General features: G+C 46.4%; 2 protein-coding genes across 2 annotated transcripts; one reads left to right on the top strand and one right to left on the bottom strand.

Moving 5' to 3' along the window:
* Positions 1-2,247: 2,247 nt before the first annotated feature.
* On the top strand, positions 2,248-4,946 carry LOC132262163 (protein adenylyltransferase Fic). The gene is made up of 2 exons (XM_059761316.1): positions 2,248-3,164; positions 3,963-4,946. Exons 1-2 carry the CDS (start codon positions 2,377-2,379, stop codon positions 4,534-4,536), a joined length of 1,362 nt encoding a protein of 453 aa, XP_059617299.1. The 5' UTR covers positions 2,248-2,376; the 3' UTR covers positions 4,537-4,946.
* Positions 4,947-5,049: 103 nt separating this feature from the next.
* Positions 5,050-10,953, bottom strand: LOC132262162 (voltage-dependent calcium channel subunit alpha-2/delta-3). The gene is made up of 7 exons (XM_059761315.1): positions 10,834-10,953; positions 9,559-9,640; positions 8,270-9,499; positions 8,034-8,207; positions 7,368-7,974; positions 6,804-7,306; positions 5,050-6,745 (listed from the first exon to the last, which is right to left on the bottom strand). Exons 1-7 carry the CDS (start codon positions 10,941-10,943, stop codon positions 5,891-5,893), a joined length of 3,561 nt encoding a protein of 1,186 aa, XP_059617298.1. The 5' UTR covers positions 10,944-10,953; the 3' UTR covers positions 5,050-5,890.
* Positions 10,954-12,129: the final 1,176 nt, after the last annotated feature.

The following is a 12,129-nucleotide window of genomic DNA, read 5'->3' as shown; positions in this document are numbered from 1 at the left end:
GCGCCATTTTGGGGGGAAAAGTAGATAAAATTAACACTCTTTTAAAGCAATTATTTGGAGCAATTCTCAGTCACACACAGACATGTTAAACTTCAAACATGTCAAAGTTTAACATTCTAAATGAATAAGGAAAAACTGCCCTTGATATTCTCGCTAAAACAGTGTTTTAATTGAGTTTTAAGCGATTCCACAACGTGTAAGAGAAGAAAAATGGTGAAATTTGCCTAAATTATTGAAATTCAAGAAAATACTTCAGTAAATCTACGATATAAAGAATTTGTTGCAAATATCTTTTATGTTTATGCCTAAAAATGAGAGTCACAATTGCGGATTGATCCATTTTTGTAAGATATTTGCAGATCAAGATCCGTTATTTTGCTTTTTACGCATTCAATAAAACAACTTCAGCAGATCGTGTTAATATTAACACATTCAGGAGAATTAATATGGTGTTAACACATGTGTGAATCAGAATAGCAAAAGCGTGTGTTAAACCAACTTAATAACTTAAAATTCACTAACTTACCAACATTGCAACGTAGTAACATAACTCTCTAATGCTTTTTTAGGTTATCTGCGTAATTTAAGAGAGGTTTTGTGGCACAAATAACACTAATAAAAATCAGTTCTTTCACTTAAACTGATCACACTTTCATTTTTTGTGATTTCGCATCGTTTAATTCAAATCAAAGACTTTATTTTGAACTTAAGACGAACATAACCTCAAAAATATTACTATTTACCCAGTAAAGGCAAATTTAAAGGACTATTCGACTTAAGTTTAACTCAAAATCAGTACTTTTAAACTTGTAAAAATGATTATAGAGTTTAATCTTCTTAAGAAAAGTACCTTTAGAATCCTTTTAATGCTTTTAGGTTATGGTAATAAAGAGATACACGAAATTATGTACAGTTTCTTGCTATTTTATCTTCTCTTGGATTTTGTTTGTAAAAACAATCCACAGAAATCCTCGTTTAAACTTCAACAGACAGTAATATCATGTGTGAAAGTTTGTGGATCCCTTTTCAGCAAGCTTTTCAGTGGCCAAAGTCCATCTTATTCGCCGTTTCAGTGGCCATTTCGCTGCAAAGCGACGCCACATGGCATTCAACGTGACCCTGGAAGCGCGACGGGAGGTCATGAAATGCGAAGCCGTGGATGGAATGCGGTTGAGTGGAGGAAATTGAAAAGGGAATATATTATAATCGAGTGAAAAAGGGAAAATGGATTTCCATGAGCGGCTTTTGGTTGTGCACGCATTTTGCCTATTTTCACAATATGAGATGGGAATAATGCATTCCGTGTGTGTAAATTTTGGCATTAATTCCTTGGGTGGAAATATTTTGCCATTGATCACATGAGAAATGTGTCATTTCTGGTGTAATTTCGGCACTTTTTGGCGCACACAGAGAATTTTCAGGGGGAGAGGAAATTGACAAGTGGATGATTTTGGGGAAATTGAGAAAAATACCCTTCACAACCATTCACAAACACCCCCTTTTTCACCGTCAAATAGCGGGAAAAGTGCAAAAGTTTATGCCAGGCAAAAGTACCAAATCATCGACTGCTTTTCACGCCCACCCTTTTTTTCCACCTGTAATCCATCTATTTTGTCAATTTAATGTCAATCCGAGGGTGTTCAGTCACCCTCAAGAACACCATGAAAAGAAACTCCCACGCAATTTCCATATGAAGGCTTTGCGCGCTTTTTTGCGGTTCTCCTTGCGAAAGTGCACGCGGAATTATTTGGAGCCTCAAGGGTGAATTCGGGGTTGAAAAAGAAGTGCGCGAGGGGGTTGGCAATCGATGTTGGTAAGTTAATTAAACTTGCAGGCTCTCTTATCCGTGGCAAGTTTGGTGTGCGCGAGAGAGAAAAGAAAATTTTCTCATGTAGTTGAATTAATAATGAGTGGCTTTTGTACGTTTTCGCCAATTCCTTGGTGTGTTTCTTCCAGCACAAATTACGCTCACTTGACCAACTGAGCGGTGAAATTGAGCAAATTTCCTTCTTAAGTAGTTCTTCTTTGGTCTTTCTTAATTATTTATTGACTTTTCAACTCAATTCGCCCACCCGCGCAAATGGCTGGAGAAAGGCAAATACAGCAAACTGTCAGTGTTTGAATTCACACTTTTCGACATCGAAAAGTCTTCAGAGAAATTTTTCGAAAGTCTCCAAAGCGAAGTGGGATTCTCGTGCGCCGATCAAAGTTCGGGTGTTTTCGGCGCAAATTGTCAATTTGTGTGCAGAAAAACAACACAATTTGGTGAGAAAACCACGTCAGTCTTTGCCAAAGCAATTTAATCCGTGATAACCAGTGATAAGTGGCAAGAATGCCAGTGCTGATTAGTTCGTGACCCGTTCGTGCTTTTCCACCATGCTCAAGAGTCTTCTGGAAGAGATAAAATCGTCAAATTGGAGGCGAAAAATGCAGCTCTTCTCCCACTTTGTCATCTTCTTCCTGGGCATCTTCTGCTCAATTCTTGTGATATTCCTCGCCAGGAACTACACTGTGGTGGAGAAGACGAAGTACGTGCTGCCGTCGGAGAATTGGCTGCAAGTGCGAGAGGATTTCCAGGTCAGGAAGTTCCTGGACAGCGAGATGCCTGCAGATTTGCTGGGGCAGAAGAATGAGGCTCTGTCCATCCTCAAGGTGGCTGAGGACTTCAAGAGAGACGGCAAGGAGGACAAGGCGCTCAAGCTGTTTGAGCATGCCATCGCTCTGGCGCCGAAGCATCCTGAAATACTGACAAAGTTCGGGGAGTTCCTGGAGCACTCGAAGAGGGACGTCGTCAAGGCGGATCAGCTGTACTTCCAGGCGCTGATCGTCAATCCGACCCACGACGCCGCGCTGCTGAATCGCCAGAGGACCGCCAACATCGTGGACAGCCTGGACCAGGAGACGCTGACGGAGCTGGACAGGAAGAGAGACGCTCTGTCGCAGATCCACGAGTCCAGCGCGGCGCTGCGCAGGGCCAAGAAAGAGGCCTACTTCCAGCACATCTACCACTCCGTGGGAATCGAGGGCAACACCATGTCGCTCTCCCAGACGCGCTCCATCCTGGAGACCCGGATGGCAGTGGCCGGGAAGAGCATTGACGAGCACAACGAGATCCTGGGACTGGATTCCGCCCTCAAATACATCAACGCCAGCCTGGTCAACAGGTGTGTGCTCATCAAATTGTGTTCATTATTTGGTCGGTCGTTGCAATAATACGGATTTCGTATTTTAGTTCGTAAAAGCTACCAATTCGGTGTTGCAACTTTACTCTTTCATAGCTAATATTGACGGCCGCACGGCAACAGCTAGTGTAAAAGACGAATGAAATATGAACGAGAAAGCGTTGCAAGGCAAAGATAGAGTTTATTTAATATGAATTTAAGTGTCAGAAAGTCATTTATGACAGTTTTGGGTTTTACGATGACAGATTGTCAGCTTGCCGATCAACCATAAGTGGTTCTAACGCCCACCTTTATTATATACAGAGATAGAGCGCAAGACAATTCCAGTGAAGCGTATGTTTCAGCTAAAACATTCAACAGTAATCCATTTTGGCTGCTATAATTTGCCATTGAAAGGCTTATTTTTGCACTCTGCTGTGTTCGAACATTTGCAATTGGTGGGATTCGAACACACGACTGTAGCATCGAGAGTCAAGCGCGTTGACCACAGAGCCACAGACGCTCTCATAACCTCAATCTGGTGCATTGAAATGTGCACAAATGGCCAGAAAAATCAAATAAATCTGTGTTTATCTACACACAAATAGCATGATTGTCTATTTCCCTGATTTTTATGTAAATTTTCCGGCTTGCCTTGTCTTCACTTTATTAGTAAATGTTATGAATCGTAATCTTGCAACGCCTTTTTTACGAATTAATATTTTTGACAGCTTATTATTAATGTTATGAAAGTAAAGTTGCAACGAGGCAATAATTCTAAACGCTGATTTCCTTCGTCAGGAACGACTTCATCAGCCTGAAGGACATCCTGGAGATCCACAAGAGAGTCCTGGGCCACGTGGATCCCATCGAGGGTGGCGTTCTGAGGACAACGCAAGTCTACGTCGGCGGACACATCCCACCCGGCCCGGGAGATCTGCAGAGTCTGATGGATCGCTTCGAGCAGTGGCTGAACGCGCCGCAAACCACATCTCTTCATCCAGTGAAACTCGCGGCTCTGGCGCACTACAAACTCGTGCACATTCATCCGTTCGCCGACGGCAATGGCAGGACTTCGCGGCTGCTGATGAACACCATCCTGATGCGCGCCGGCTATCCGCCGGCGATCATCGCGAAGCAGCAGCGGCTGCAGTACTACGACGCCCTGCAGACGGCCAACGAGGGCGACGTGCGGCCGTTCGTGCGCTTCATCGCCGAATGCGCCGGCAGGACGCTGGACTTGTATCTCTGGGCCACGGGAGGACTCACGCCGCAGATTCCGCTGATGGCGGAGCAGGAGGACGGCGGAATGGTGCTGAAGATCGATCCTATCGACGAGGGCAGTGGCCAGAGTGCCGTGAAGGACGCCGGATGACGTCTGGAGAGCTTTAGTTTAGCATTTGTAGTTAGTTTCTGTATTTATTTCTGCCGCTTTGCACTGGAAAACATGCCGAATTACCTCAATTTTGCCACAACATTAAATGCAGGGAAATGCACAAAATAATTTATAATTGCACAATGTTCGATTAAAAATTTATTATTTGGTGAAACAACAAATATTCATTTTTTTTCTTCAACATTTAATCCCATTACAATTTTACACAATAAAATATTCTGTGTATTTTTTTCCATCATGTCTTCTATCATATAATTATTGTATTAAACATTTTTTTTTCTTGTTCCATTATGTTTTCTTGTGTAACAAATTTACCATAATAAATTGCGTGTGTCATTTAAATTCTAAGAGTCCATGTTAAAAAGTAGGATCACATTCATATAAATTGTTTAATTGTTCACTTCACTTTGGTATATATCAATAAAATGTATATAAGGTAAAATGTTAAAAATCCCGTATATAAGTGTTATTTTCTCAGTTTTTCTCTACATTTTTCTTTCTATTTTACAAGGACTTGGTGTTCTCTTTTGTCGTGTGTCTTTATTAGGAAAAAAAAACAGGAGGTTTTTTCTAATATTTGAGGTACACAATTTTGGGGAGTTTCTCATAAGATTTCCTTATTTATCTTAAACTACATTATAGTTTTCTTTCAAAAATTTTCCCACAATTTCCTTTTCGCAAAAATTAATTTCCACATGAAACAACAAATAAAATCGATTGTCTAATATCTTTCTTCTTTATCTAGAAAATTTTTTAACACTTAATTTTTTATAACTAAACTTGACTTCTTTTTGGCCTTTTCACATCCATATTTCCTGAAAAGCCCCCCAAATTTGATTTTTTTCTTTTTACACAAACGAATAAAATCTCACTCTATCTACACTGAAAATATTTGATTTTGCTACATTTTTTTTTCTCCTGTTACACCTTTTTAAATATATATATATATCAGCTACAACCACATTGTTTACGCAATTCTAATGTTCACCATCTTGGGCATTAACTGTCGTTGGTGGTTTTGTGTCAGACAGACTGGGCGGAGCATCTGTGAAGGACATGAAAAAATGACTAGGAAAGCTTCTTTATTCTTTTTTCTTTCAATTTGAGTACCTAAAAATGGTGGAAATGCGTTTAAAACATTTAATGGATGGATTAAAATGAGTATTTTCTGGTTTTCAATCAAACGCCAGAGCTCCGCCCACTCGTTTGCCCCGCCCACTGAAGAGAGAAGCGGCCAAAACCAGAAACCACGCTAATGCCTCCTCGTGTACCCTGTGCTGGAGGGACGCGTGCCGGCCCTAATGCGGAAAAAGTCGTCTAAAAGTGAAGGCTTTCAGTGGAGGGAGAGGATCAGGAGGAGGCCAATGCCAAATGCCACAATTGACGGAAGGTGGTCGGCGGCGGAGCCGCAGTAGGTCATCTCCTCCTCGTCCGGATGTTCCGTGAAGCACTCCTCCAGACGCCGGCGCGGCAGGTAGTTCATCGCGAGCTTGTGGCAGGGGAACTCCACCGTGTACTCGATGACCTGCGGCTCGGCGGTGAGGAAGCGATAGCAGCTGGAGTGCATCGTGTTCACCACGACGAGGACGAGATTGGAGTGCGGGATGCGCTTGATGTAGTAGGGACGGGAGCAGTTCCTTGGTCCCTCGCCTGAGAAGCCGTTGCCCTGGATGAACATGCTCTGGTTCAGGACGAACAGCTGCGACTGCTTGTCACACGCGTAGTGGTGCGTCTCGTACTTGATCTCCTTGGGGCGATTGAAGTAGTCCTCCTCCTCCTGGTTCTGGCCCTTGCGCAGCTTCTTCGTGGGCAGCGTGGCTGTGTCGTAGTCATCATACACGTCGTCCAGCGGAACGCCCTCCACCAGCCACATGTGCAGCTTGGACAGATGCAGCACGAACTCCGTGAACAGCCAGTCCATGGTCAGGACGAGGAGCTTGAAGGGAGAGATGAGGAAGTGGCTGTCGCTGGACACCATGACTTCCTCGAAGCACAGCGCCTGCCAGTCGTAGACGGTGATGCTCTTGTAGATGCCCGCTTCCACCATCGCCTCCATCACGGCTCCCTCCAACTCCCCGAAGAAGCGCCCCGTGTCGTTCTGCGTCTCCGAAAGGATCACGTAGCCGTTATTGTCAATCACGTAGCAATCCTGCTCGTCCGATTCGCAACTCTTCATGCAGTCAATGCACTGAAAACATCAATTTCATCAATCCCCACAATACCATTGAGGACACTTTGGGACTCACGTTGGTCTTCGAAGTCAGCTCCATGAAGCGTTCGTACATGAGTTGATGCGAGAACTGGAAGCCAACGACGGCGCCGGGCGCTTCCAGGCCGCCATCCCTGGGGAAGATGGCATGAGACGCCGTCACCTTGAGCTCTCCCTCTTCGGCCGGATCGCTGGCGTGCGGGACGGAGTAGACGAAGCTCTGCGGATCGATCTTGTGCTGCAGAATGGCGCTCTTGTACCACGTCTCATCGATGGCCGTCGTGTGGTAGTCGCCGAACTCGCGATCAGTGTCGACTTCCACCTCGCCGAAGATGAATTGCCACCTCGTGAGACCACTCATGGTGGCCACGAAGCGCAGCGTGGCGTTGTAACGCTGAATCAGCTCCTTCTCCGACGCGGACTCGAAGCGCCATTCGCGATAAGAAGTGTTTGTGACTTTGGCATCGAACACCAGCAATTGAACCAATTCGCGATTGCAGTAATATGCATCATCATCGAGTGTCTTCCGGCCGCAGTTTGCTGGAAGAGAGAGAGAGAGAAGTCTCAAGTTCAAGCTTCTTCTCAACCCACAAGAACTTACGTTCAGTCGAATCCGCGGTGTCAAAGCCAACATCAGGTTCGTACTGTTGCGACCACGTCCACTGTGGATCGTAGAGCTTCTTCAGGAAGTGTCTCAATTCCGCTTCGGGCGTCTTGAACTCGTGCCCTTCCAGATAGTGATACTTGCAGTACACCCAGTCGGGATGGATTTTCCAGTTCTCGCCGACAAAGAAATCCGAGATATTCACGCCCATGTGCTGATTCCTCTTGATCTCGTCGCCAACCTTGATCCACGTGTTGCCGTAATCGTGCGGCAGCGCCAGGCCAAGGGAGAACGGAGTGTTGACCAGCGGAGCGAAGTAGTAGTCCTGCACCTCCGGAGACACCCTGCGCATCTTGTCATAGTGATATCTCACGGGGATTTTCACCATTTTCCCCGTCACAGTGTTGACTAGACTCTCCCTGAGCTCCAGGAGATCATCTCCTGGATCCCTTCCCTCGCGATCATCCTCGAACTGCTCCACTTCGGTGAAATCTATGCTATTGTAGTTTGGCTTAAGGATACCCTTGTGTGTTGGCCTGAGATCCGGATGGAGGAGAACGTAACCATTGTTACTGATGATGAAAGAGTATCCATTCACCCCGAGCTGCAAGAGAAGAAGCCAAGCTTCAGCAAAGATCATTTCTTAGTCAGTTCTTAGCATACTTTGTAAGGCAACGTGAGTTTGTCAATATCTTCAATGGGAACATCTGTTCCTGCCACTCCCAAGAGACTTATACTCCTCGTGACGTTCCGAATTGGATCATATTCGTGGTCATAGGCTGGCACTCCCACGGCTATCATGAGTCTCGGAGGAACGTCGTCGTCTTCTTGTTTGTACTGAAAGAAAGGCAACAACAAGGGGAGAATGTGGTGAAGATCTGAATGTTTAGGTTTCTTACGGCTTTGTCCGCGAAAGCGTGAGTCCATGTTGGAGGATGCTCCACTCCTTGCAGGACGAGAGGAGTCGCTATGACTGTGACATACTTCAGGACTTCCTCCTGCACCTGATCCAGCGTCTGAATGTGCGAATAGTAGCCTCTGTTGAGACACGCCATCCACTGAATCTCTCTCACTTTCGTCACTTCCTTTCCCAGAAGGTACGTGAATATCCTGACGGGAGTCTTCGTCTCATTGTTCACTTGTACTCTATTCCACTGGTTGAACACCTCTGTGAGATTGCCAGGAACTCCGTCGGTGATCAGCATGATCGCTTGATTGCATCCTGTCGTCGACTCATTGCATCGTCGGATATCTCGGTACTTCTCCAGGAGTTTGAAGGCTCGAATGAAGGCTTTCGTGACATTGGCGTATCCTTCGGGCTCCAATCCCTGGACAGCATCATTGAAGACTTCAATGTTCTCAGGAGTCGCCTGGACCAGCATGTCATTGAAGCACGGCACGAGTTCCTGAATCTCGCTCGAGTAGTTGTAGATGTTGATGAAGTCATTGTTGCTGAAGGTGTCGAGGACACTCTTGACCGTGAGCTGTGCGATGTAGTTCCTGAAGCCCGTCATCGATCCCGAGTTGTCCAGGAGAATGACGACGTCCTTGGAGCAAGTGGCCGTCTCGATGTACCACGAGCGTCTTCTGCAGTCGTAAACGTCCACCTCCTCGCCCTCCCACTCCATGGCGGGATAGTGCCTGAGCAGTCCTGTGTAGGAGCCGAAGTACTGCCAGGACAGCGCAGGATCCGAGTTGTAGTTCTGCACAAACACTTCGTCCAGCGCCTCTGACCACTGCAGCGCTTCCATCACGCGATTCGATCGATCGTATACATTTGTTGGCACGTGCACTGAACTGTGAGTGGTGTTGACTGAGATGTTGTAGAAGTGCGTGTCCTGATCCAGATACATCTCCTCGTACATGAAGGCGTTGTTCTGAATGGACTCCGGCAGCTCCACGTCGCGCTCCTTGCCGTAGATGCTGCTGTACTTGCTGGAGTAGTAGGAGAAGTTGCCCGGATACGTCTCGTTGAACTCAAACTGCTCAGACACTTCCTCAGCCACGTGCAAGATGCACTTGACCGCATCCATCTTCCGGATGAACATCCTGCCCACATTCTCCACAATCGACTGGATCAGACTCTCGCCGTCCTTCGGCTCTACGCGAGCGTTGTAGGCTTTGTATTTCTGAAATACAATTATTCCATTAATCATTGCGAATTATAAGATGTAATTGTTTCTATTACCGCTTGAATCTCCGGTGATTTCGTCATTTTCTGGCCAAGTTCCCACAATTCATCGCCAAACTTCTGTGCCCAGAGCTCAACACTGAAAGCAAGTGAAAAATGCTTTTAAGACGTGTAAACAACACTAAATTTATCATTGGAAAACCAAAACATTTGCTCTCTCTCTGGGTTTTGCGGGAAAGTTTGTTCATTTCTGCTGAACTCTGATGAAAAAAAAACAACTAGAAAAAGGATTTATTTAGATGGATTATGTACAATATACATAATATACAAACAGTAGCAAAAATTACGTTAGGACACTTATGAAATTTTTGGCGAATTTTTTTGGTGCTAAAAATGTGATATTTCTTTCAATTGTAGAGGCATTTACCTTAAGACAAAAAATGATCAGAATTTAATGATCTTTCAAATGGCGTTGATATCATGGCGATATCTCAAATTGGGACCGAGATATTGCAAAATGCAGAGAAAGCTGCGTATACAGCAGCGAAAATTAAGTTAGGACACTGCCTATTTTGCTCTAAATCCACGTAAAACCATGAGTTTGTAATGTCTAGAAGACATTTACATAAGAGTACGCCTTGATTTGGCCTTGTCAATTTGCTTTTTGTATGTTTTTAGCTACTGTTTAAAATTTTTTGTACCATTTCTTCCGCCCTATCACGGCCTAATCATATAGAATGTCTTGAAATGTTTAAAGTCACTTGCTATGCAATTGCGCGCCATTAAGGCCGACAAAAGAACTTTACTTCGGCGTCAATGAGTTTTACGAGAAGCACAGAAAGTAATGTACATAATGGGACTTTGTCATTTTCCGCGCAAACTTTCGCTCTGATTCACAGAGGAAAGCACACATAAAGAATAAGTGCGACGCCACGTGCTGCCTCACTGGCCCGGTTTATTTCCGTTCGGGCGCGTGAGACGCAGAAGAAAAGGTGGAGTTTCGCAATGGGCGAATGTTGTGTTCTTTCCGCAAATGCAAATATTTTGTGTTTTGCCCGTTTGCGCGCCAAGTGTGAGTGTGACATTGGATTGTGAGCTGTGTGAGACGCCGGGACGCTAACCGACCGCGAGCGGGACGGCCGGAGGCGCGCGATTAGCGCACCGTCTCGCTCTGGGTGGGAAAATCTCGTGGGAGACGAAGATGACCGACGTCACTCACACCTTAAGGTGGCACAGGAGGGATATTTTTAGGCATATCGGGTGAGATTTTCCGTGTCAGGAGGCAATTCTGCCGTCCGGAGGATGCAACTGGGGCGTCCGGGAGGCACTTACACGTCACCCTCTGGGGTGGCCGCCACCCCGGCCGTCCGGATGGCGATGCTGAGGAGGGCAAAGGCCGCCAGCAGAGCCACACAATGGCCACAAATACGCTTCACACCCATTTTTTCCCGCACTTCCAGCACTCTTCTTCACATGGCACATCTGCGGACGCTGCGGATCCACTGCCCGATGTCGCGATTGCGATTCTCCGCGGGCGTGTCCGTTAGATTCCTGCACGAGCAGTCATGGCACAATTTTCACGGGTTCACAGCTCAGGGAAAACTGCGTTGCGATGGTGGAAAATCAGCATGAGAGGCACACACAGAGTCTATTTTTACACGCCCAACACGCACTGTGATGGTCTTCTGGTGGCCCAAGACAAGAGCGAACGAGAGGGCGCGGAGGCGCCCAAGAGTCCAGCAGGCGCCGTGCAGGAGCGCCCTCAGCGAGATGCAGGCTGGGATGGAAATCGAGGTCTGGCCGAGGGACGTGCTCAAGTGACACTCTTGAGAGTCAAGCAACGCAATCAAGATGAATTTCACACGGAAAATGACACTCCTGCCAGACAGTGAGAGCGACAGAGACGCCAGAGTAATGCCAGAGCGGGATGAGCGGCGGAACCCGAAGGGAAAACGTGCTTTTACGCCGCGCAGGCGCTCGGCGGACAACTGCTAAAACAGGGTGGGTCCCTAGGCTGAAAAATGCACCGGAAGAAGTAACAACCTTGAGCCATTTATCAGGGACTTTTCCCCTCCGATCAGCCAACTCCTTGCGCTCTCCCGCAGGACTTTTCCGCCCATTTCATCCGCGTGCCGACCGAAGAGGCGCGCAGACCGCTGCGGTCCAGGTGTTCCTCCAGCATCGACCTTGACCCTGTCGTGCCTGACACCCTTGAGCCGAGCCCATCCCTTTCCCACGAGCAGCTGAAATCTGGGAATAAGGAGTGAAGGAAGTGGAAAAAAAACTCATGCGAATTTCCGAGGAATGCTGCGAGGTGTGCATGAATTCCGAGAAAGGGTGAGGATTTGTGCAGTAGCTCAAATATCAAGAGTGTCCTTAGGAGCATCCCACTGAGGATGTTCCGCCTGAAATTTCCTGGAAAAAGGAGCAAGAGAGCCACACTCAGCGACTGCGCTGTGCTCAACTGCGGGAAAGGCTCGCGAGAGAGAATCGAGGACATTCAGGAGGCACGAAATACCACGCAAAGCACCAGAGATTGAAGAAACCATTCTGATCCGGGATTTTCCAACCGAAGATCAGTGAGTGAGAAAAACACAAATTTATTTATTCATGTTTTGCCAAACACTT

The sequence above is a fragment of the Phlebotomus argentipes genome, unplaced genomic scaffold, assembly GCF_947086385.1.
Source record: "Phlebotomus argentipes unplaced genomic scaffold, Phlebotomus argentipes genome assembly contig_15, whole genome shotgun sequence".
Taxonomy (NCBI): domain Eukaryota; kingdom Metazoa; phylum Arthropoda; class Insecta; order Diptera; family Psychodidae; genus Phlebotomus; species Phlebotomus argentipes.
The sequence above is the reverse complement of the archived record's forward strand: the minus strand, read 5'-3'. Positions and strand labels throughout refer to the sequence as shown.

What these genes read in the sequence shown, in the direction of transcription:
- LOC132262163 (XM_059761316.1), top strand. Translation starts at nt 2,377, where the DNA reads ATGCTCAAGAGTCTTCTGGAAGAGATAAAATCGTCAAATTGGAGGCGA. An exon ending in AACGCCAGCCTGGTCAACAG is followed by an intron (nt 3,165 to 3,962) that starts GTGTGTGCTCAT and finishes TTCCTTCGTCAG; the next exon opens with GAACGACTTCATCAGCCTGA.
- LOC132262162 (XM_059761315.1), bottom strand. Translation starts at nt 10,943, where the DNA reads ATGGGTGTGAAGCGTATTTGTGGCCATTGTGTGGCTCTGCTGGCGGCC. An exon ending in AACTCACGTTGCCTTACAAA is followed by an intron (nt 7,975 to 8,033) that starts GTATGCTAAGAA and finishes CTTCTCTTGCAG; the next exon opens with CTCGGGGTGAATGGATACTC. An exon ending in CACCGCGGATTCGACTGAAC is followed by an intron (nt 7,307 to 7,367) that starts GTAAGTTCTTGT and finishes TCTCTCTTCCAG; the next exon opens with CAAACTGCGGCCGGAAGACA.